This window comes from Tripterygium wilfordii, chromosome 11 (genome assembly GCF_013401445.1).
Source record: "Tripterygium wilfordii isolate XIE 37 chromosome 11, ASM1340144v1, whole genome shotgun sequence".
Classification (NCBI taxonomy): domain Eukaryota; kingdom Viridiplantae; phylum Streptophyta; class Magnoliopsida; order Celastrales; family Celastraceae; genus Tripterygium; species Tripterygium wilfordii.
In genome coordinates, this window is record NC_052242.1 from 9,121,642 (window position 1) to 9,147,751 (window position 26,110).

General features: G+C 37.8%; 1 protein-coding gene and 1 long non-coding RNA gene across 2 annotated transcripts; both read right to left on the bottom strand.

The window, feature by feature from the left end:
• Nucleotides 1-564: 564 nt before the first annotated feature.
• LOC120009109 lies at nt 565-8,093 on the bottom strand. Its single transcript, XR_005470601.1, has 3 exons — nt 7,911-8,093; nt 1,699-1,838; nt 565-1,562 (listed from the first exon to the last, which is right to left on the bottom strand). It is a non-coding gene; the product is annotated as an uncharacterized LOC120009109 (long non-coding RNA).
• A 15,296-nt stretch (nt 8,094-23,389) lies between these two features.
• Nucleotides 23,390-25,652, bottom strand: LOC120009675 (c-Myc-binding protein homolog). The gene is made up of 5 exons (XM_038860347.1): nt 25,580-25,652; nt 25,427-25,499; nt 25,281-25,329; nt 24,838-24,961; nt 23,390-23,704 (listed from the first exon to the last, which is right to left on the bottom strand). Exons 1-5 carry the CDS (start codon nt 25,595-25,597, stop codon nt 23,618-23,620), a joined length of 351 nt encoding a protein of 116 aa, XP_038716275.1. The 5' UTR covers nt 25,598-25,652; the 3' UTR covers nt 23,390-23,617.
• Between the last annotated feature and the right edge of the window lie 458 nt (nt 25,653-26,110).

Genomic DNA, 26,110 nt, shown 5'->3' on the forward strand with positions numbered 1-26,110 from the left:
TTATTCTATAAAATGCGTGCGCGTAAGGGATGGTGGACGGTATTTAAGTTTGAGACTTTTAATCCCTGAAATTACATCAAAATAAACACGTTGTGCTTGCAATTCAATTCATAAAAACAAGAAACCAAATCCAAGAGCAACATCAGGAAACCAAATCTAGAACAAACATCAAGAAACCAAATCTAGTTCAAACATTACACATCTAGTACAAATCCATCAAGTCAACAACTTCAAATGCAACAAATCCATTGCAATTTGATATGAATCTATTGTACTATGCTAGAAGTGCTTGATATCACAAAATTTATTATTGGAGAGAAAAACTTAAAACTATGACTACAAGTTTTAAATACAAAACGAAATCAAATGTTATATAAACAACATCAGATTACGAAAACTCAAACATCATCAATACCCAAAAATTGCATTATAAAATTTCCACTAGATTTTAAGCCAAAAATTACACACTTATGGCAATTGACAAATATGGCATTTAGCACTCATTTCAACACATCATCTAGGTGAGCAATAACCAGCAACACGTTTCTCTTGACACATTTTTCTTGACGAATATTGTAGGCATTTAACTCCTTGAAACTCTCCACACAATCCCCACCTTGCAAGAAAAAAGCATTACCCATGGAAGCCTCCACAGATGCTCTTCCAAGCTTCATCCTCTCTTACATGGACCCTTACACATCATTATTCCACATGTACAATTTCAGCCAACTTAGATGCCACATATGATTTTTTCATCGTCGAATTTATTCGAGGGACAAACTGGATACCTTGCCATAGATGGGACACGAAAATGGGACAAAAAAAGGAAAATGACGAAAATGAAACTACGTCCATAGTTAAGGGACGAAAAATACCTTTTTACACTTTAAATCTTGACCATAGGATGAGTTGTACTATGCAATCTTGGCTCTTCATTTTGGCTCCAACAATTTTGAAAAAATCTCCTTTAGACAGGCCATGTTTGGTTGTAGAGAATAGGTCTTCAATGTAGCTCACACTCTTTCACAAATGCACCCAACACAAGGAACTAACCAATTCTAGAAAGAAGTACAAAGTATTGTCCACAATTGTACCATATGTTGGTCCATTTAAGGTAAAAGTGATGTGACTCACTCTCCTATTTTGCCTCCAAGCTTTGTCTCTTGATTTCAAACTTTGTAGAGACATCTCTCTAAGCTTTGATAAGTCTTCTAGAAACAATCTTGATTAATTTCCGGCACATATACTATATCATACTTGGTCCAATCATTAAATTAATCAAGCTAGACCAATGTCGCACAACTAGTCTCAATTGGGTCAAATGTTGCAAAGGCATGCACAACCAGAATTCTTCACAATACAAATATGAATTTGCAGCTCATAATCTCCAGAATATATAGCCCTAAGGATTGTTCCAATCATCTCTCAATGTACCTTAATGGAAGGTTGATGAACTAGGATTTTCTTGGTTTCATAGAGCTCCAAGCTCATACTTCAAAATCGAACTTCATTCACTTTCAAAGTTGAATCTTGAGTGATATGAGATCATTATGATGATTAACCTACAAAAAAATATAAGGTAGAACTCGCCAATTGTATGTAAACTCATATAAGTCACTTAGGTTAATTATAATACAAGCCAACCCAGAAAATTCTAATTCATGCATGATAAATCATTTTAGGCATGTTAATACAAACCAGTTCAAAGAGCTTCATTTGTCATGCCCTGATCTCCACAGGGAAAGGGAATGTGAGGGAATGATAAAAATGCCCCGGGATTAAAAGATGGACGTGACGTAACATTGCATAGCAATGGCACCAACTTGTCGAACCAATCCCTAACATGAAAAATTGTCAAAAGTGGCTTAGAAATTTTCCTCAAAAGCAAAATTAAAGACGCAAACCATGCAACCTATCTAATCCTTGCACATCACGCATCCGGACATCCAAATATAGGAATGTTCCATCCGGTGTCCAAACACCTAAGTAACATAAAACTAATCCAAAAATATATCCAGGAATACTATGCCAACATGGCAACAATCATAATATGTTTAAGAGCGTAATTAATCAATATTGTAGTAAACAAGGTAGTTCTACTAGAAATTCAAAGTGCAAACAGAACAACATGAACAACGCCAACATCACGCGGTCGGCAGTTGTTCCTTAACCTACTCACCTTAAAATAAAGGTAAACAAAGAAAGAGAATAGGGTGAGCCAAAAGCCCAGTATAATATAAAAATCTAATGACATGTGTTGGAAAGGAATTAAAAATAGAATTCGAAGACAACAGGAATAAACTGGATGTGATGATCCATCAATCACGCCCATGCAATCAATGATATAATATTTTATCAACATATACTCAAATCCAATGTAATTATCTAATAAAATAGTACATTTCAGACATCACCAATCACCGAGGGTATAATAATAATAACCTCAACAGTTAACCGTTCTTTAGCCTTGCTATGATCCTTTATCGGTCTTTCATCGAAAATCGATCACCAGTTATTGCTTAACTAGGTTATACGTATACCTAGCAAGACATCCGAAGCCTTACCTTAGGTATTGGAGTATACAATTCCAATAGCCTATTTTTGACTAAAGAATCTTGCTCAATCCTACACCCCTACGGCTTTGGTTCCAGAACAAGAGCTTTGCTCAATCCGGTCTAGGAATACCAGTTGTGTCAAATATTTATCCAATTTCAATGTAAAATCCCATCAAAATTCATGATGCATGCAGTATTTTCAAAAGCTTAAATATTTCCATATCAATATCCCTTTATCCACCCATTTTTCAAAGACATGCAACTTTAACAAAATCAAGTTGTCTTCCCTGGCCCAACTTGGTCCCATATCTAATAGAGCCTGGAAAAATCAAGTGCAAATATTATAGGTAGTTAAACTTTAGCCCAATCACACTGGGACTCACAAATATGCACCACTTTATCTTCACGGGCCTAGCTAGGTCCCATATCCCATTGATCCCAAGAAAATTGAGTGTCAAATATTTAACTACATATAATATTTAGACTTATGTATTTAACATATATTATATAATGTAATTTCATTATATGCAAGGATTTTAAACCTGTGTATCATATCAAACCGTGCATGCATGTACCACTTTCTTCTATAGGAGAAATCAAGAAAGTTCATCAATCAGGAGATCAACAAACTCCAAGGAAGAGACCACAGACAAGAATTATAAGAATGAGTCTATTTATTTACAAGATTTCACAAACAATTCTAGCAACCTAATCAAAGGAAGACAAGGAGTTCATCAATCCCTAATACACCAAGGAATATGAATTTAATCAATAGAAGGAGTCCAAAAATATCAATGATCAAAATACCCCAATGATTAGGAATTAAATAAATTAGAAATCCTAGAACAATATACCATGGTCATTTAAAACACCAAGCCGAAATAACAATATACGAACCATTTATTCAAGGAATTCACTTATAGCCAAACAAAGAGTGGTTTATACAAGGATTACCACCTCAAGAATAAGCAACAACAACCCTATTGAAGCTTAGGATCCCAAAGATAAGAAATCTCCTACCTCTCCTCCTTATCATTTTACTAAAATTCACCAAATCGACTCACGTGCGCACCAACGCTTTTCGAGTACTATCCATTGAGCCAATCACCCATAAACAACACAAGTTATCATTAATAACCCAAAATTATTGATTTAAACTAAAAATCCGAAATACCCATGAACCCTAAAACCCAAATCACCCAAATCCCCAATTACAAGCTTTTAGGTTTAAAAGACTTACCAAGGGTGTAGAAACAAGTAAAAGAAAATGATTCAAGCTTTCTTTAGACATCTAAAGATGCACAAACCCCCAATTTTGAGTTAGGGTTTGAAACCTTGAGAATTTGAAGAGAGAGAGAATGAAAATCATTGTGAGCTAGAGAGGGAATTCATAATCCAACTTGAAAACAACTCAAGTTTGAGGAACCTATTAGGTGTAAAATACACCTATTTTTCTAGGCTTAAAGTTGCTATTTATCTATGTTGTTTAGTGCAAAATATTGTCCATATTTGTGTTTTTATGAACATGTAATACTGGAGAATAAAAGCTGCTTCTGAACAGAATTTGTAACCTGTATTGCAACCTATTACGATCGTAAAGCACAGGAATCAGATTTTCACTTAAATTGATGATGTGGCAATTACATTTGGGCTTGTCTTAGGGTTTTAATAAACATATAAATAGTCTTATGCCGTGGAAGAGAAGGAATAATTGAGCCGAGAAGGAATTTGCCGCTGGAGGAACAGAGACCTAATTTGACAAATAAAGAGACGGCAAGGAGGAAGAGGAGCACTAAAGCTTAGGAAATCCAATTCCATTGACGAATATCAAGTCCTCTACTGATTCGAACATTGTTAATGAGTATTTTTATGGTTTTTATTATGATTATGTGTAACTAAACTCTTTTCTAGCTAGGGTTTGGTAAGTCCTTCTACCAAAAACCTTGTGCATAGAATTGATTGACATTCATACTAAGTTTAATTCTTTATTCTCTGGATTGATTGTTTATTTCCTATTGTTATGCATGCCTGATCAACATCATAATTCTAGGAATTGTTAGTTAAACATATTTGGCTGACCATGATCCGGTGTTTGACAGAGTAATAAGAACTTGCATAAGATCCAAGTTTTGGGAACATAGGACATAATTGATTGGGTAATAGACCATTATCCTAGATTGCACGATTGTCGATTTCCTGGTGCCTATGCTTGTCTTAGGAAACTCTTAGGATAGACCAACCAAGACTCCTTTGATAAGAAAAGATCTTGTAACTGGACCAAAGTCAGGATCGTTGTTTAGGGAAATCTAATTGACTGCAGTTGGACCAAGGCCTTTCAATTGACATTGTTAAATTTTTAAATTGTTAGTTGATATTGGAAGCATCTGAGATTTATTTTACCCTATTGTTAGTAGCCAGTTGGTAATTAATATAGTCTTCGTGGATTCGACCCCATTCACCATTTTACTGTCTTTCAGCACGTACACTTGTGATTGGGTTAAACCCGTTGGTATTGAATTGCAAGTTTTTCTTGTGATAAAAAATATCGATCAGAACCTTACCTTAGTTGATGATTTGGATGATGGAGAGGAGGATTGTTGAGAGAAAATGAAGTTAGGACGGTGTTTAGGTCGAAGCTTGGGTGAAAAATGGAAATAAAATCGCAAAACGATGCTTTTAAAATGTGGTCCGAGTGCAGATTTTGGGAGGTATCCGGACATCTAGCATTTTTTCCAAAATTTTTACATCCAGTGATGAATTTTGATCGATTGGAACCAATTCCGATCGATCGGACTTTGACATTACAGTTCCTATTTATATCTTTTTCCACCAGCACCTCTCCTATTTGTTCCGAATTCATTTCTAAGTAATTTTAATACTCCGAAATGAATCCTGAACCCTTTATAATAATCCCGAATCACTCGATATTAAATTATAATAATTTTAAGCCACCAATTTGACTATTCAAACTTATCTACCTGATTGAAATGGATACATACTCAACACATGTCAATCCTACAAGGACTCTAAAAGTAAGGGGTATTACATCATTTGTTTGTGCATTATCGATTACAAGAGGCAAGGCTAACCACAACCTCATTTCCATTTAGTCATTATGTTTCGTTGATGATTGATTAAAACCTAAGCAGCACGAACATGCGAAAATAGGCTTCGCACCCGCATTGGGTGTGGCGGGGACGTGAGTGCGCCCGGGTCATGCTGGAATATGTATTGGGGGAGATAGATGTGGAATTTTGATCAAAAATAAGGTGTTTAATGATATGGAGGAGTGCCGGTTGCAATAAAACTTGTTTTCCAAGTTGGTCTCTAGTAAGGAAACATGGTTTATACCATATTTGTAATTGAAAACATCTTGGGAGGGACTCCTAGGTAGAATTGAACTAGGAGATTTTGTACTACTATAAATACTAGTGGTTTATTAGTGTTTTGGTAGAGAAAGAAATCAAAGGTTTGTGTTGAGAGAGAGCAAATGATGATAACTTTGTGGTGTATCTCTCGGGTTTAGCCTAGGATTCTGTTGGTTAGAAATTCAAGATGTAGAGTGTTAGAGATATAAGTTAGATTGGGGCTTATGTAATCTCTTGGGCTCTTGGATATTCTTGGGTTTCTTGGTGAGAGAAAATTGTCAATGTTTGGTGTAATGCCCGACCCAGAATGCGTTACTTTTGGTAACATCTAAATCAAACCATAATTAATTCAATCATCACACCACCAAAAATTTCGATAGCACCTCCCCATAATATGGAAGATGCCAACCTAGAATAAACGCATAGCAATATCACAAATATATTCACAACCTAGGCAGGGCCTCCGGTCATCTAACAATTCATATCATAGTTGAATTCTCAAGTCCAAGCAAGGCCTCAGGCCACCTAACAAATCATATCATCAATCAATTTTCAAATCTAAGTAGGGCCTCAAGCCACCTAACAATCACACATAATTTCTCCACACACAATAGCATATATAATCGACAACCAACGCAAGTAGCAATCCTGCAAACATGAGAAATCGTCATGACATAAAATCCACAAGCCCGATTCGGGATTCCCGATCACACGGAGCACCCTCCCGACCGTCCATTCCACCATCAAATAGGGATATCACACAATATGTCTCAACCAAGAAAATAGGTACGAGAAAATAGTAATAACATAATCAAATTTTAGAACCATCTAGTCCTATCACTCTCCAGAAATCCATCCATGTCATGCACCCTCCTCCTGATCAGCGACCCTTGTACCGAAACTAGACTCACCTATGAGGAGGGAATAGGAGAAAGAAAAGGGTAGGAGAAAGAAAAGGGTGAGTGAAAGGCCCAATAGGGAATAATAAAGAGTAAGTGAATAATATAAGGCCGAAATATTAAAGAAAGGCACAAATGCAACAATATGATAGCTAACATCATATACACCAAATACAAGTAGATAACCACACCACACGAGATCCTAACTTGGCCCACCAACATCCCTATACATATCGAGATCCTGAACAGCCCAACGACATCATCGCATGGTGCTTCGAGCACATATGGAATCCTGACTCGGCCCACCGGCATTCCCGTACTCATAGGAACCCTGAACGGCCCAACGACATTCCATATTTCACATCAATCACAACTAGGAGATATACGGGTACATACCCGACATCTACCATGCAACTACAATGCATGTCAAACATGGTTATGCAATAGGGTATACATACAACCTACATATATATACTACTACATGATGCATGGTCAAGAGTGATTCATGCTCAATGGAAGATTGAACAAGTAGGGTATGCAATATAACTCAAGTCATACAACGAATAAATCACAAAGTGGGGTTGCTCTCCCTTATGTGCAATTAAGGCGAGAACGAAATCATAATGAACATTGAGAAAAGATAGCGTTATTAATAGGAGGACATATTCAAGAAAATAGCAAAGGGGTGAAATTTCCCTACCTCGCACTCCCAAAAGTTAGCTATGTAAACCAATACTCAACCTTGAATTTTCCGGCCTCAATCAACCTATTATTCGGTAAGCCCATTATTGAATCAACATACCAATAACTTTAATTTCTTATAACTAACACAAAACAACCCAATAAATCAAGAAATCCTTACCTTTTCTTAACCTAAGACTTTCCAAGTTCTTGAACCTCACCTAACTAAGCTTGCAACTCCAATCAACAATGGAATCTAGAGATACAATCATAAATAAGTCTAAATCAACTTATTTAATCACTAATTTCATCATATTCAAAGATTATCCTCAAACCCATAAAACCCTAAGATTAATCTTCATCAAATTTAATGCTAAAATTCAAATACAAGGTTGTAGAGATCTTACCCAAGTATAAATTCCTTCAATTGCACCTAAATAACAAGATTTTGATGTGTCAAAACCTAATTTCCAGCAACTAAGGAGAGTAGGAAAAGTTTGACTTAAATACCTTGATTTGGAGCTAAATGGGTGAACTAAAGGCTTGAATGAATGTTGGCCGGAAATGGTGGCTGGCCGGCGACCAGAACTGGCCGGCACCAGAACTGGCCGGAAAAGTGGCTGGTGGCAGCTGCTAGTTGGTGGAGGGTAGGAAGAAGTGAGAGCAACCACCAAAAGAAAGAAGAAGAAAGAAAAGAAGGAAAGAAGAAAAATGGGAGAGGGGAGCCGATTCTCTCCTCTTTTTTTTTTTAAATGACTAATGTGTCCTTTAAATTTCCATAATTATAGTTTTGCCCTTATACTTGAACTAATCATTTCTTTTACAATTTTTATTTATTTATTTTATTATTTTTTTAAAATTTTGCCAATCTTGAATATTTTCGGGTTGGGGTATTACATCCCTTCCCCCTTAAAGAAATTTCGTCCCGAAATTTGAAAAACATACCTAGACTTACGAACAAATGTGGATACTTCTCCTTCATCTTCGACTCAAGCTCCCAAGTTACTTCTTCCATGTCGTGATACATCCACAAAACTTTAACCAACGGTATCACACTTGACTGTGTGACCTTGTCCTTTCGATCCAAAATCCTCATCGGTTGAAGGGTGTAGCTTCCATCTTCCTCCACTTTTAATGTGGTCCAATCTAAGACATGTGATGGATCCGGCTCATATTTTCGTAGCATAGAAACGTGAAACACATTGTGAACTTTAGCCAACTTTGGTGGAAGTGCCAAACGGTAGGCTACAGGTCCAACTAGCTCAAGAATCTCAAAAGGACCTACAAACTACGGTGCCAATTTCCCTTGCTTGAAGTACCTTTGAATGCCACGTCGTGGACTAACCTTCAAGAATACCTTGTCACCAATCGCAAATTCCAATGGCCTCCTCCTCTTGTCCGCGTAGGACTTTTGCCTACTTTGAGCCGTGAGCAACCTTTTTCAAATCTTCTCAATTCCGTCTCTCGCCTCCTTCACCATTTTGGGTCTCGATACCTCTTTCTCTCCAACCTCCACCCAACACAATGGTGACCTACAAGGCCTCCCATAAAGTGCTTCAAATGGTGCCATCCCAATGCTACTCTGGTATGAGTTGTTGTACACAAATTCTGCCAAACATAGATATTGCTCCCAATTACAACCAAAATATACCACACAAGCACGTAAAATATCCTCTAAAATCTGGATAGTCCTCTCGCTCTGCCCATCACTCTGTGGGTGATACGGCGTAGTGAAATTTAATCGTGTCCCTAAGGCCTCCTGCAAATTGCCCCAAAATCTACCCGTGAATCGTGGGTCTCGATCAGACACAATGGATAGTGGCACTCCGTGGAGTCGCACTATCTCCTGCACGTACAATGTGCTCAATGACTCTAAGGTGTCCGTCTTATTTACCGGTAGGAAGTGAGCTAATTTGGTCAATCTATCGACTACCACCCAAACAATATCATTTTGCTTAGGTGTCATCGGCAATGCCGCCACAAAGTCCATAGTGATCATCTGTCATTTCCATTGTGTCACCGATAGGGGTTGTAGCAAACCCGCTGGCCTTTGGTGTTCCGCCTTTACTTGTTGACATGTCAAGCATCTTGCCACAAATCTAGCTACATCGGCCTTCATGCCTCTCCACCAAAAGTTTCTTCTCAAGTCTTGGTACATTTTCGTACCATATGGATGCATAGCAAACCGAGAATGGTGTGCTTCTTTCAAGATCTCCTCTTGTAGCTCCTTGTCATCGGGTACTATCAATCTCCCACACCTCCATTATCACCCCGAACCCATCCGGAGTCCTCCTCAAATGTATCAAAACTCGGATCCCCATTTTGTGCATCCATCACCTCTTGAATCAACATCGGTCTAGAAGTCATACTACCCAAATACACCTTTTCCTCTACACTTTCCAACCCCAAACCAAATTGACTTATTGTCTCTACAATTCCCCACTCATGTATAAATAAACTAGCAACTCTATGCTTTCTACTCAATGCATCTGCAACCACATTTGTCTTACCCGGGTGATATTGTAAATTAAAGTCATAGTCCTCTAAATACTCTATCCACCTCCTTTGTCAATTCAACTCTCTTTGGGTGAATAAAAACTTAAGACTTTTGTGATCCGAAAAGACCTCAAATTTCTCTCCATAAAGATAATACCTCCATTGCTTCAAGGCAGATCCAATTGCCGCTAACTCCAAATCATGGACCGGATAGTTTTTCTCATGTATCTTCAACAATCTAGAACCATACTCCACTACCCTATCTCTTTGCATCAACACACAACCCAACCCCACTCCAGAAGCATCACAATACACTTGATATCCTACACTCCTCTCCGGAACCACTAATACCGGTGGAGATGTCAACCTACCCTTCAAATCCTTAAAAGCTTCCTCACACTCATCCGACAACACAAATGGTGTACCTTTCCGCGTGAGTTGCATTATAGGTGCGGCCATACGCGAAAAGTCTTGGATAAACCTCTTATAATACCCCGCTAATCCCAAGAAACTCCTATTCTCCGAAATATTCTTAGGTCTCTCCCAATTCAACACGGATTCAACCTTAGAGTTATCTACCGCAATGTCCTCTTGCTTAATCACATGACCTAGGAATTTCACCTCCATAGCTCAAAACACACATTTACTCAACTTGGCATGTAATTGATTCTTCCTCAATGTTTGCAATACTAACCTCAAGTGTTCCTCTGTTCCTCTACCGTCGAAGAATAAATCAAAATATCATCAATGAACACAACCACAAATCTATCCAAAAATTGACAAAGGACCCTTTGCATCAAATCCATAAACATTGTCGGAGCATTTGTCAACCCAAATGACATCACTAAAAACTCATAATGCCCATATCGTGTCCTAAATGCCGTCTTCGAAATATCCTCATTTCTAATCCTCAATTGGTGGTACCCCGAACGTAAGTCAATTTTAGAGAAATGTCTAGCATCTCTCAACTGATCAAACAAATCATTTATCCGTGGCAACGGATACTTGTTCTTTACCGTAACTTTGTTCAATTGTCGATAGTCTATACACATCCTCAACGAGCCATCTTTCTTCTTTACGAACAATACCGGTGCTCCCCACGGGGACACACTTGGTCTAATATACCCCAAGTCTTACAACTCTTCCAACTGAGTCATCAATTCCTTTAATTCTGTCAGAGTCATCCGATATGGTGGAATCGAAATTGGCTTAACATTCGGATGCAACTCAATGGTAAAGTCAATCTCCCTCTTCGGTGGTAATCCGGGTAACTCATTCGGAAATACATCCATGTACTCTTCTACCACACGTGCCGGAGTAGTTACATCACCCCTAGGTGCTGATGTAATCAAACTTGTGACCCTACAATTTTGATATGAAGGGTTGTCCATGAAGTGAGGACATAGGACCCCCTTGATCCGTGTAACTGTATCTCTCCTCCTTCCGGTACATTAAGAGTGACCTTCCTCTCCCAAAAGTCCATCAACGCATGATACTTTGTTAACGAATCCACTCCAAGGATTACATCAAAATCCTTGAAGTCTAGGACATACAAATCGGCCTTTAGGGCTATACTACCAAACTGGCATACACAATCAAGAACTACACCCTCCAATGAGGTGAAATGCCCAAAAGGGGTGTCCATCATAAATATTCGCCTTATTGGAGAGATTTTCAAACTCAATGCATGTGCAAGAGACGCAGAAATGATTGATGTCGTAGCTCCTGAATCAAATAACACTTTTGCCCAACAATTTGAAATGAGAAAGGTACCTCCAATGAAGTTAGGATGCTCAGGTGCCTCCTGGTGTCCTAATGCAAATGCTTTCCCATGAGTCAATGTTGTCTGCTGCTTAGCCCCACCTCGCCCCCTCTCTCCTGACGGAACGATAGAAGGAAGAGCTGGAGTAGGAGCTGGTGGTGGTAAACCCAGTGTCTGTGACTGCTCTGAAGCTCTGCCACTCTGTGGACATTCATGCTTCCTATGACCGATCATACCACACCCATAGCACCAGACTCCCATGATGGTGCACTGATTCTTCTTATGATCCTCCCGGTCGCACTTGAAACACACAATCTTGCCATCCCTTGGCCCCAAACCTTTGCCTTGATCAATCTTGTGGCCCCTCAAGCCCTAAAACTCAATCCTTGGTTTCTTTTGGCTACCTCCTCCACTACCACTAATTCTTAAAACTTTACGACCTTTCTACACATCCCAATACTGACGGGAGTTACGCTCTCCTTGCTCTAACTCTAGTGTCATATCCATCGTCTCATTATAAGTCCTCACCCTAGAAGCAATCACCATCCTGCAGATGCTCGAAAGTAGACCGTCTCGGTATTTCTCAGCTTTGCTTTATCATCTAGAGCATACTTATTCCCATACTTGTACAACTCCTCATACTTCTTGGTATACTGTGACACTGTCATCTCAGGTGTCTGTACCAAATCAAGATACTGTTTGGCCTTATCCGCCTGGAAAGACCGTGGCACGAACCGTTGCATGAATAGTAACTCAAAAGGCATCCAAGTCAAATCATTCTTCCTTTGATCCAAGGAATCCTATCACTCGAAAGCTGTCCCCCTCAAATAATATGAGATCAGCATCATCCTCCTATTGTCCGGTATGGCCAAGGTATCCAATCGCCTACTCATCTGGCGCAACCACTCCCGAGCCTCAAAACCCTCCCTCTCTCCAGAAAACTCCAGGGGATTTGTCTTACGCAGCTGCCCCATCTCATACAACTCTCGTCCCGACCTCGGCACAGCTCTATGCTCAATATCAGCTTCTGAAATTTGCCCTTTACTGCGCTCCACTAGTGCCCTAACCATCTGAGTCTGTACCACCTGAGCTAGTGACCTCACTATCTCCACATTGTCCCTCATTGATGCTGGTGGCTCCTCAATAGTAGGAAGGGTCTCCTGCACTCCTGGGGCCTCCGACACCTGCCCTGGTGGAACAACCGTGGTTCTCACTTGCTGACCACTCCACGTATGTGGCTCGTCCTGCACAATCCCCTCCTCCCGTGTCCCTATATCAGAACCAGATGCTGACTCCTGTGTACTGGAAGTACGCCTAGTTGTACATGTCGTTCTACCACCTCTCCCTCTCGGTCTCCCTCGCCTGCCCTCAACACTAGGGGCCTCCGCAGTACTAGAAGATCAGTCATCCTACGAGTATCCATCTGCATCACCACAGATAATGCAATCCAACAACCAACTCAAACAAGAGTCTATGGAGAAAGAATACATACCGAATCAATGGGGGTCGTGACATGGCCTGGAGACTCACTAACATATTATACACACTTCCCTGGACCCATACACAGATCCTATATTTTGAACATGGCTCCGATACCAAAATGTAACACCCCGACCCAGAATGAGTTACTTTTGGTACCGTCTAAATCAAACCATAATTAATTCAATCATCACACCACCAAAAATTTCGACAGCATATCCCCATAATATGGAAGATGCCAACCTGGAGTAAACGCGCAGCAATATCACAAGTATATTCACAACCAAGGCAGGGCCTCCGGCCATCTAACAATTCATATCACAGTTGAATTCTCAAGTTTAAGCTGGGCCTCAGGCCACCTAACAAATCATATCATCAATCAATTTTCAAATCTAAGCAAGGCCTCAGGCCATATAATAATCACACATAATTTCTCCACACACAATAACATATATAATTGACCACCAACGCAAGTAGCAATCGTGCAAACATGAGAAATCGTCAGGACACAATGTCCACAAACCCGGTTTGGGAGTCCCGATCACACAGAGCACCCTCCCAACCATGCATCCCACCATCACAATATGTCTCAACCAAGAAAATAGGTACGAGAAAATAGTAATAATATAATCAAATTTTAGAACCATCTAGTCCTATCATTCTCCACGGATCCATCCATGTCATGCACCCTCCTCCTGATTCACGACCCTAGTATCGGAACTAGACTCACATGTGATGAGGGAATAGGAGAAAGAAACGGGTGAGCGAAAGGCCCAGTAGGGAATAATAAAGAGTAAGTGAATAATATAAGACTGAAATATTAAAGAAAGGCACAAATGCAACAATATGATAGCTAACATTATGTACACCAAACACAAGTCGATAACCATACCATACGAAATCCTAACTTGACCCATCGGCATCCCTATACATATCGGGATCCTGAACAGCCCAATGACATCATCGCATGGTGCTTCGAGCACATATGGAATCCTGACTCGGCCCACCGGCATTCCCGTACTCATAGGAACCATGAACGGCCCAATGACATTCCATATTTCACATCAATCACAACTAGGAGATATACGGGTACATACTCGACATCTACCATGCAACTACAATGCATGTCCAACATGGTTATGCAATAGGGTATACATACAACCTACATATATATACTACTACATGATGCATGTTCAAGAGTAATTCATGCTCAATGAAAGATTGAACAAGTAGGGTATGCAATATAACTCAAGTCATACAACGAATAAATCACAAAGTGAGCTTGCTCTCCCTTAGGTGCAATTAAGGCGAGAACGAAATCATAATGAACATTGAGAAAAGATAGCATTCTTAATAGGAGGACATATTCAAGAAAATAGCAAAATGGTGAAATTTCCCTACCTCGCACTCCCAAAAATTAGCTATGTAAACGGTTACTCAACCTTGAATTTTTCGGCCTTAATCAACCTATTATTCGGTAAGTCCATTATCGAATCAACATACCAATAAATTTAATTTCATATAACTAACAAAAAACAACCCAATAAATCAAGAAATCCTTACATTTTCTTAACCCAAGACTTTCCAAGTTCTTGAACCTCACCTAACCAAGCTTGCAACTCCAATCAACAATGGAATCTAGAGATAAAATCATAAATAAGTCTAAATCAACCTATTTTAATCATTAATTTCATCATATTCAAATATTATCCTCAAACCCACAAAACCCATAAAACCCTAAGATTAATCTTCATCAAATTTAACCCCAAAATTCAAATACAAGGTTGTAGAGATCTTACCCAAGTATAAATTCCTCCAATTGCACCTAAATAACAAGATTTTGATGTGTCAAAACTTAATTTCCAGCAACTAAGGAGGGTAGGAAAAGTTCAGTTTAAATACCTTGATCTGGAGCTAAATGGGTGAACTAAAGGCTTGAATGAATGTTGGCCGAAAATGGTGGCTGGCCGGAAGAGTGGCTGGTGGCAGCTGCTAGTTGGTGGAGGGTAGGAAGAAGTGAGAGCAACCACCAAAAGAAAGAAGAAGAAAGAAAAGAAGGAAAGAAGAAAAATGGGAGAGGGGAGCCAATTCTCTCCTCTCTCTCTCTTTTTTTAAATGACTAATGTGTCTTTTAAATTTCTAGAATTACAGTTTTGCCCTTATACTTGGACTAATTATTTCTTTTACAATTTTCATTTATTTATTTTAGTATTATTTTTTAAATTTTGCCAATCTTGAATATTTTCGGGTTGGGGTATTACATGTGGTTGTACAAATTTTCACGTAAATCTTATGTTGTGATTGTTGCTTTTCTCAGTTTCAATTTTTTGTTCTCGTATTGATTAATCTGTCAAGGACGAGAGTGGGTCTAATTTCTCAACAATTGATATCGGACCTCTAGGATTCAGTTTCTTGGACGGTTAAAAAATTCCTTGGAGCATATATGTCTGAGGTGAAAGTCAACATCGAGAAGTTTGATGAGAGAATGAATTTTTGGCTTGTGCCAAGTACAAGTCAAGGATGCGCTGATTCAATTTGGGTTACACAAGGTTTGAAGAGGTGTAGACAATCTTGGCACTTGAAGAAAAATTGTCAAAAATGAGGAGCGGGTTCGACAAAAAAAGCTCCAAATCAATAGACGGAGATGTTGATATTATCGCTGATGGTGAAGTCTCTTTTCTCCATAAGAGGCTGGTTATCCTTTTGGCATGTTGATTAATTTCTAGGTTGTCATGAAAGATGATAGGTTACTGAAAGCGGTTCCACGGGTTTGCACATGGGTATTGGCTTGACGGTTATGCAGGGTGTGTGGTGGAAAGGATTTCAGAAGGGCTAAGGAACTCTTGAGAAAAGTGAAGCATAGGGGTTGCACCATAAATTTCAGCAAGTTTTTTTTGACATGTGCCGAAAAGGAAAATGTTGGAGTGGTAAAGTTCTGAGTGGATGTACTCTTTTATGGTGGAGTATGATTGTCGATCTAGACAATATATAGCGAAAGCTATAAAGGACGATTCTCGGTGTAGAGAGTTATGATTGTCGGTGAAGACGGTGGTATTGCGAAGGCTATGAGATTTTTGATCAAGGTGAAGAATTATGAAATTTTGATCAAAAGTCATGTGTTTAATGCTACGGAAGAGTCCCAGTTGCAACAAAACTTGTTTTCCAAGTTGGTCTCTAGTTAGGAAACGTGGTTTATACCATATTTGTAATTGGAAACATCTTGGGGAGGGACTCCTAGTAGAATTGAACTAGGAGATTTTGTACTACTATAAATACTAGTGGTTTATTAGTGTTTTGGTAGAGAGAGAAATCAAAGGTTTGTGTTGAGAGAGAACAAAGGGTGATAACTTTGTGGTGTATCTCTCGGGTTTAGCCTAGGTTTCTATCGGTTGGAGATTCAAGATGTAGGGTGTTAGAGATATAGGCTAGATTGAGGCTTATGTAATCTCTTGGGTATTCTTGGGTTTCTTGGTGAGAGAAAATTGTCGGTGTGTGGTTGTACAAATTTTCTACATATTGAAGTTTTCTCTTGGTTGTCTTTTGACAACGGTCGTGATTTTTCCTCCGGGTTTGGAGGTTTTCCACGTAAATCTTGTGTTGTGATTGTTGCTTTTCTCAATTTCAAATTTTCTATTGTCTGTTGATTAATCCGTCAAAGAGGAGAGTTGATCTAATTTCCCAACAAGAGAGAATTCACAAAGAGTCAAATTACATTACACAATCCCATGTGTGTTTATAGACTCTCTCGCAGTGCATGTGGGTTTAAGTTGTCAAAGAAGAGGCTGACTAGTGACTAAAGAAGAGGAAAAAAAATACATCATTAAATGATGGCGTGACAGACAGTGCTAATTGTAACCATCTCAATTTCACCTTTTTCTCTCCTAACTCACCAAATTCATCATTAGTTGGTTTATTTCACCTTTTTATTTGTCGAGTCCCTCGCACCCGCATCCTAAATTCTTTGAGAATTTACAAATCGTTGTGTCCTCACTCTCCTCCTAATATTTTGCTTCCAAGCTTTGTCTCTTGATTTCAAACTTTGTAGAGACATCCCTCCAAGCTTTGATAAGTCTTCTAGAAGCAATCTTGATTAATTTCCGACACATATACTATATCAAACTTGGTCCAATAATTAAATTAATCAAGCTAAACCAATGTTGTACAACTAGTCTCAATTGGGTCCAATGTTGCAAAGGCATGCACAACCTGAATTCTTCACAATATAAATCTGAATTTGCAGCTCATAATCTCCAGAATATATAGCCCTAAGGCTTGTTCCAATCATCTCTCAATGTACCTTAGTGGAAGGTTGATGAACTAGGATTTTCTTGGTTTTCTAGAGCTCCAAGCTCATACTTGAAAACCGAACTTCATTCAATTTCAAAGCTGAATCTTGAGTGATATGAGATCATTATGATGATTAACCTACAAAGAAATAGGAGGTAGAACTCTCCAATTGTATGTAAGCTCAAATAAGTCACTTAGGTTAATTATAATACAAACCAACCTAGAAATTATAATTCATGCATGGTAAATCATTTTAGGCATGTTAATACAGACCAGCTCAAAGAGCTTCATTTGTCATGCCCTGATTTCCACAAGGAAAGGGAACATGAGGAAATGACAAAAATGCCCCAGGATCAAAAGATGAACGTGGCGCAACATTGCATAGCAATGACACCAACCTGTCGAACCAATCTCTAACATGAAAAATTTTCGAAAGTGGCTTAGAAATTTTTCTCAGAAGTATAATTAAGGACGCAAACCATTCAACCTATCCAATCCATGCACATCACGCATCCGGACATTCAAATATAGGAATGTCCCATCCCGTGTCTAAATACCTAGGTAACATAAAAACATAATCCAAAAACATATCCTGGAATACTACGCCAACATGGCAAAAATAATATGTTTAAGAGCGTAATTAACCAATATTCTAGTAAACAAGGTAGTTTTACTAGAAATTCAAAGTGCAAACAGAACAACATGAACTACGCCAGCATCACGCGCTCGACAATTATTCCTTAACCTGCTCACCTAAAAATAAAGGTAAACAAGGAACAAGGAAGGAGAATAGGGTGAGCCAAATGCCCAATAGAATATACAAATCTAATGACATCTGTCGGAAAGGAATTAAAAGTAGAATTCAAAGACAACAGGAATAAACCGGATGTGACGATCCATCAACCATGCGCATGCAATCAATGATATAATATTTTATCAACATATACTCAAATCCAATGTAATTATTTAATAAAATAGTACATTTTAGACATCACCAATCAAAGAGGGTATAATAATAATAACCTCAACATTTAATCGTTCTTTAGCCTTGCCATGATCCTTTACCGGTCTTTCACCGGAAACCGATCACCAGTTATTGCTTAACTAGGTTATACGTACACCTAGCAAGACATCTGAAGCCTTACCTTAGGTATTGGAGTATATAGTTCCAATAGCCTATTTTCGACTAAAGAATCTTGGGCCGAGAACTTTGCTCAATTCTAGACTCCCACGACTTTGGTTCCTGAACAAGAGCTTTGCTTAGTCTGGTCTAGGAATACCATTTGTGTCAACTATTTATCCAATCCACAATTCCAATGAAAAATCCTATCAAAATTCATGATGCATGTAGTATTTTCAAAAGCTTAAATATTTCCATATCAATATCCCTTTATCTCCACCCATTTTCCAAAGACATGCAACTTTAACAAAATCAAGTTGTATTCCCTGGCCCAACTTGGTCCCATATCTCATAGAGCCCGAAAAAATCAAGTGTAAATATTATAGGTAGTTAAACTTTAGCCCAGTCACACTGGGACTCACAGGTCTGCACCACTTTATCTTCACGAGCCCAGCTATGTCCCATATCCTATTCAGCCTAGGAAAACAGAGTGTTAAATATTTAACTACATATAATATTTAGACTTATGTATTTAAACATATATATAATGTAATTTCATTGTATGCAAGGATTTAAAACCCATGTATCATATCAAACCATGCATGCATGTACCACTTTCTTCTATAAGAGAAATTAAGAAAGTTCATCAATCGGGAGATCAATAAACTCCAAGGAAGAGACCATAGACAACAATTATAAGAATGAGTCCAAGAATTTAGAAGATTTTGCAAACAACTCTAGCAACCTAATCAAAAGAAGACAAGGAGTTCATCAATCCCTAATACACCAAGGAATATGAATTTAATCAATAGAAGGAGTCCAAAAATATCAATGATCAAAATACCCCAAGGACTAGGAATTAAATAAATTAGAAATCCTAGAACAATATACCATGGTCATTTAAAACACCAAGCCGAAATAACGATATACGAACCATTTATTCAAGGAATTCACTTATAGCCAAACAAAGAGTGGTTTATACAAGGATTGCCACCTCAAGAATAAGCAACAACAACACTATTGAAGCTTAGGATCCCAAAGATAAGAAATCCCCTACCTCTCCTTAGCGTTCTACAGAAATTCACCAAATCGACCCACGTGTGCGCCAACACTTTTCAAGTACTATCCATTGAGCCAATCACCCATAAACAACACAAGTTATCATTAATAACCCAAAATTATTGATTTAAACTAAAAATCCGAAATACCCATGAACCCTAAAACCCAAATCCCCAATTACAAGCTTTTAGGTATAAAAGACTTACCACGGGTGTAGAAAGAAGTAAAAGAAAATGATTCAAGCTTCCTTTAGGTATCTAAGGATGCACAAACCCCCAATTTTGAGTTAGGGTTAGAAACCTTGAGAGCTTGAAGGGAGAGAGAATGAAAATCATTGTGAGCTAGAGAGGGAATTCATAATACAACTTGAAAACAACTCAAGTTTGAGGAACCTTACCTTAGTTGATGATCTTGGATGATGGAGAGGAGGATTGTTGAGAGATAATGAAGTTAGGAAGGTGTTTAGGTCGAAGCTTGGGTGAAAAATGGAAAGAAAATCGCAAAACAGTGTTTTTAAAATGTGGTCCGCGTGCAGATTTTGGGAGGTATCTGGACATCTAACCTTTTTTTCCAAAATTTTTACATCCAGTGATGAATTTCGATCGATCGGAACCAATTTCGATAGATCGGAACCAATTCCGATCAATCGGACTTTGACACTACATTTCCTATCTATATATTTTTCCACCAGTACCTCTCCTATTTGATCCGAATTCATTTCTAAGTAATTTTAATACTTCGAAATGAATCCCGAACCCCTTATAATCATCCCGAATCACTCGATATTAAATTCTAATATTTTTAAGCCACCAATTTGACTATTCAAACTTATCTAGCCGATTCAAATGGATACATGCTCAACACCTGTCAATCTTACAAGGACTCTAAAAGTAAGGGGTATTACATCATTTGTTTGTGCATTATCAATTACAAGAGGCAAGGCTAACCACAACCTTATTTCCATTTACTCATTATGTTTCGTTGATGATTGGTTAAAACCTAAGCTGCACGGACATGCCAAAATAGGCTTCGCACCAGCACTAGGTGTGGCGGGGACGCGAGTGCGCCCGGGTCATGCTGGAATACATATTGGGGAGAGAGATGTGGAATTTTGATAAAAGATCAGGTGTTTAATGCTACGGAAGAGTTCCGGTTGCAACGAAACTTGTTTTCCAAGTTGGTCTCTAGTTAGGAAACGTGGTTTATACCATATTTGTAATTGGAAACATTTTAAGGAGGGACTCCTAGGTAGAATTGAACTTGGAAATTTTGTACTACTATAAATACTAGTGGTTTATTAGTGTTTTGATAGAGAGAGAAATCACAGGTTTGTGTTGAGAGAGAGCAAAGGGTGATAACTTTGTGGTGTATCTCTCGAGTTTAGCCTAGGTTTATGTCGGTTAGAAATTCAAGATGTAGGGTGTTAAAGATATAGGTTAGATTGGGGTTTATGTAATCTCTTGGGCTCTTGGGTTTCTTGGTGAGAGAAAATTATCGGTGTGTGGTTGTACAAATTTTCTACATATTGAAGTTTTCTCTTAGATGTCTTTTGACTATGGCCGTGGTTTTTCCTCTAGGTTTGGAGTTTTTCACGTAAATCTTGTGTTGTGATTGTCGCTTTTCTTAGTTTTAATTTTTTATTGTCGTATTGATTAATCTGTCAAGGAGGAGAGTGGGTCTAATTTCCTAACAATTGGTATCGGAGCTCTAAAATTCAGTTTTTTGGGTGGTTAAAAAATTACTTAGAGCATATAAGGTCAAGGGTGAAAGTCGACCTCGAGAAGTTTGATAGGAGAATGAATTTTTGGAATGTGGCAAGTACAAGTCAAGGATGCGCTGATTCAATCTGGGTTACATAAGGTTTGAAGAGGTGTGGATAATCTTGGCACCTGAAGAAACATTGTCAAAAATGAGGAGCGGGTTCGACAAAAAAAGCTCCAAGGAATCTCTTTTCTCCATAAGAGGTTGGTTATCTTTTTGACATGTTGATTAATTTCTAGGTTGCCATGAACGAGGATAGGCTACTGAAAGCGGTTCCACAGGTTTGCACATGAGCATTGGCCTGACGGTTATGTAGGGTGTGTGGTGGAAAGGATGTCAGAGGGGCTGAGGAACTCTTGAGAAAAGTCAACCATAGGGGTTGCACCATAAATTTCAACAAGTTTTTTTTGACATCTGTCAAAAAGGAAAATCTTGGAGCAGTAAAGTTATGAGTGGATATACTCTTTTATGATGGAGTATGATTGTCGGTCAAGACAACATATAGCGAAAGCTATAAAGGACGATTCTCAGTATAGAGAGTTGTTATTGTCGGTGAAGACGGTGGTATTGCGAAGGCTATGAGATTTTCGATCAAGGTAGGGTCCCCTTTACATCTAACAATCCACATTAAATGAGGATCTTTTGGGGATTATATTTTGGTCTCAAGCATTATCCTATTGACTAAAGAAGAGGAAAAAAAAACATCATTAAATGATGGCGTAACAGACAATGCTAAGACAGAAAGAGAGAGGCATAATGCTTGTTTTCTGTTGGATTAAAAATAATATTATAACACTTGAAACCTTTGACTCATCCACAAAAGTTTTTCTTTGTATTAATTGCTTCCAACCATCTCAATTTCACTTTTTCTCTCCTAACTCACCAAATTCATCATTAGTTGGTTTATTTTACATCAAAGAAATGGATGATCTGATTGAGAGAGTTGGACTTCTAACATGTAAATTATAATTATAATTTTTTTTATTTGTCGAGTCCCTCGCACCCGTCTCCTAAATTCTTTGAGAATTTACAAATCGTTGTGTACTCGCACCCACATCCCGTGTCTCCTATCTGAGTAAGTGCTGCCTCGATTAAAACTCTTTTGTTGGTTCTTTCTTATTCTGTTGGTTGTTCTTCTTCAATATTTGTTGGTTGAACCGATAGCTATGTTTTCTTCACTAATTTGATGTTTTTGTCCCCTCAATCAAGCAAATCTATTGGTAACGTTCAATAAAGTTGCCCTTTCTTACTACAGTTTTCCATACACAAATATCATGACACTTTTGCAGATAGCTCATTTTCTGATTTAAACTGCATATATTAACTTAGATATTTCTTTGTGTTTATGATATGTTTGTGGTAATAACTTGCTGAAATTTTTTCAAAATCTAGATTTACTACATAAGAAAGAAGCCGTTATTGTAGAAACATTTAGGCACTAAAGTGAGTGTTAAAGAATACACCATGTCCACAAGAGAAATGTATCTTAATTAAAATTATAAAGTTCAAAAAAATTTATTTTCAAACTCCCATGACGTGAATAGAGATGTTCTCTCTTGATTCTATAAGTCTTTTGTCTGGCCTTTTTTTTACTTTTTTTTTTGTTGTGGAATATCCTTTTATGGAAGAATAGTATTCTTCTCTTTGAGGTATTATTCTTTTGGTATCCTGGCTTTGATTCATATCCTTTAGCATATGTGAAGTTACTCTATATTCTGATTATCTGAATTGAACCAATTTGGTAATAAGGTTTCTTCATTTTTTTGTTCTTACCATATCTATTTGATATTTACAAAGCAAAACTGAAAGAACGAACCATATTTCAGATTTTTCAAAAATTGTCTCAACAAATTGTAAAACAAAAGACGCGCAAAGCGACCTATCATGGCAATATTTCCACAAGAATGCTTAGATAAACACTTAACACTTTAACACTCACAACATACCTCTTATCTATCAATTTACTAACACTAAACACCTTGGAAGACATGTAAAAAACCAATAACTAATCGTGAAAAAAAAATCAAAAAGAAATTCCAAGGGCATCAATCAACTACAAAAGTAGGATACAAGTTGTACTGAATCATTTGGAGGATTTAAGGTTCACAAAGAAGACCAGTGGAAATGTTTTCTTATCTTGAACTTCAAGTTTAATGTCCATCCTTTGGTTGTGCTTCATCATCAGTATCCTTTTTTGTAGTAGATGTCATGGCATGCATGTTCATTATTTCCTCCAACTGCAATGAAATATCAACAATGGAACACAATAAGTGAATGAATTAATTAATTTGGATATCTAATACAAACAAAGAGCTAATGAATGGAGAAAAGCAAGGCTGCTTGAAAACAAAAGTAGAGAGTTGCTGCGACAGGAAAGTCGCCATGGTTATCACAGGCAAGTATAACAGATTGGCATAAAGTTTCCATAGGTTAGCTCATGGGGAGCAAATAACTTAAATTTCTTTAATATGATAATCTTTTTGATGGATGTAAAAGCGAAAAAGTAAGTTTGGAATTATGGCTCACAAAAGACATTAATTTGATGTCCACCCTTAAACTCCAATGTTCCGTATTCTAGACATTTGATCACAACAGATGGAGACGCATTGCTTGCTGCCAGGTTCAAAGTTACGGACCTTTGTATTCTTAGAACTACAGAATTTCGGAAATAGCTATGAAGAACCATTCTAAAAGAGAAATGAAACCAAAGAAAAGCAAACCAAGTAGTAAATAGCTAACGGTTAGAATGACAATAAAGATGATGGAGTGAAATTCTAATCAGGCAAAGTAAAAAGCTTTCAGCTAGAGGGGTGAAAAGGGCCTAAAACAGAGGCAAAAGAACAAAAAATGCACAGCTGTTTGCTTGTCCATTTATAATTTTGTTCTACTTTATGAATAAGAAAATACTTTTTTGAATGGAAAAGAAATTTATTGAAAGAGACCAAGGTTACAACAAAACAGTTCTAGCCAAATCCTATTGCTAACAGTTTGAAGGCTAGAACGCCAAGATTTCAAGGTGCCGAAGCAATTATCTATGAAGGTATCAAAAGTGGTTTCTTTCTCGTTGAATGCTGTAACGTTTTGTTGTATCTAAATCAACCAAGTAGTAGCTAGAGAGATGAGATGCAAAGCCTTTTATGTGCAACCAGGAGAAAAGAGAGTAAGTTCTAGGATTAACAAAGTCCCTTAAATTTGTCACTTGGAAGCTTATAGTGAAAACTACAGGAGGAAATAAATCTCACCTCTTGTATGAACCATTGCACAATGTGTAAGGTTGGATTTTACATTCCCTCAAGACAGTAGTAAAATAACCCAAATGATTTACCCAAAGAAAAGGCCAGGGTATTATAATTCAGAAACTAAATCTCACCTCTTTGCAAGTTCCTTGATGTGCTGACAAAAGCTCACTATACTTGATTTGCAAATCTGACATTTCCACTTGTAGCTTTTCATACTCGGATAGACTTGGTCCACCTAGTTTTTGTTGAATGAACCTGTCAAAGCCCCCAAAACATCATTTACATGAAAACCAAAAGACAGTGATATATGAATCAAATATTCAGTCTAATATAGGTGTCAACTCAGATGCCAATATACACATGAGTATTGCTATGGCCAAGAAAATCAAATCCTTTTTTTTATTTTAAAACCAGCCAAAATCACTCATTAGACAAGGATTATGCTATTCAACAGATAATTCAAAACAATAACTAAATCAATGGCAGATAATTTGGTAAATGTGAGTGTTAATGGGCGCAATTAAACTGAAAGTGCAAATCTATTTCAAATTTGACAAAGAACGAGGGGACTTACTCAAGAGCAGATGAGGGCTTGTCATCCTGTTCATACAATGCAACCAGAACTTCAAAAGAACAGGAAGAAGAAGAAGATCAAAAAGGGAATCAATTTAGATATTAAAGAAAAGTACTCTGAAAGAAGAAGAAGATCTGATTGTTTACCTTTGGTGACAGCATCAACAACTCCACTAGACTCCAAGTACTTCCGAAATGCTTCCTTCTTTGCCTCTTTTTCCTGCAAAAATGATCAAATTGAAGATCTATCTAATAACATTCCTCCTATTCTATTGAATTTCAAATAGCAATCGATGATACCTCTTTGTATCGCATCATGATCTTCTTCCTCTTCCTCTACTTTCTGTGAAAACCGAGTCCGAGAGACTATATTCGGAATAGGTTTGTTGATGCCTGGGCCGTAAAAGGCCCAATTAATGGAAGTTGGACCTGATCACTCTTCTAAAGAATTAAGGCCCAGTTCTTCATTTCCAATTTTTTTTGGCGTCCCTCAATTTTTTTTAAAGTGGTAACTCCTCATTTCATTCCATGATAACAAATATTCATCACAAAAGCAGTTTAGGTATTCATAATAACTGGATTAGGACTGTCCAAAAAAAAACTGTGCCAAATCGAATCGAACGTTTGGTAGGTTATTCTCAAATGTATGTTAGTAAGGATCGAGCGAAAGGTCGAAAAAACCGATCAAATCGTCAATAACCGACCAAACAGTTAGTTAACTTTATGTTAAAAAAATTGACAAAAACCGACCAAAACCAACCGTGGACACCCCTACACTGGACAACAACGGACCATGCAAGGAAATAAGAAAACTAGATAGCATCCAATTTT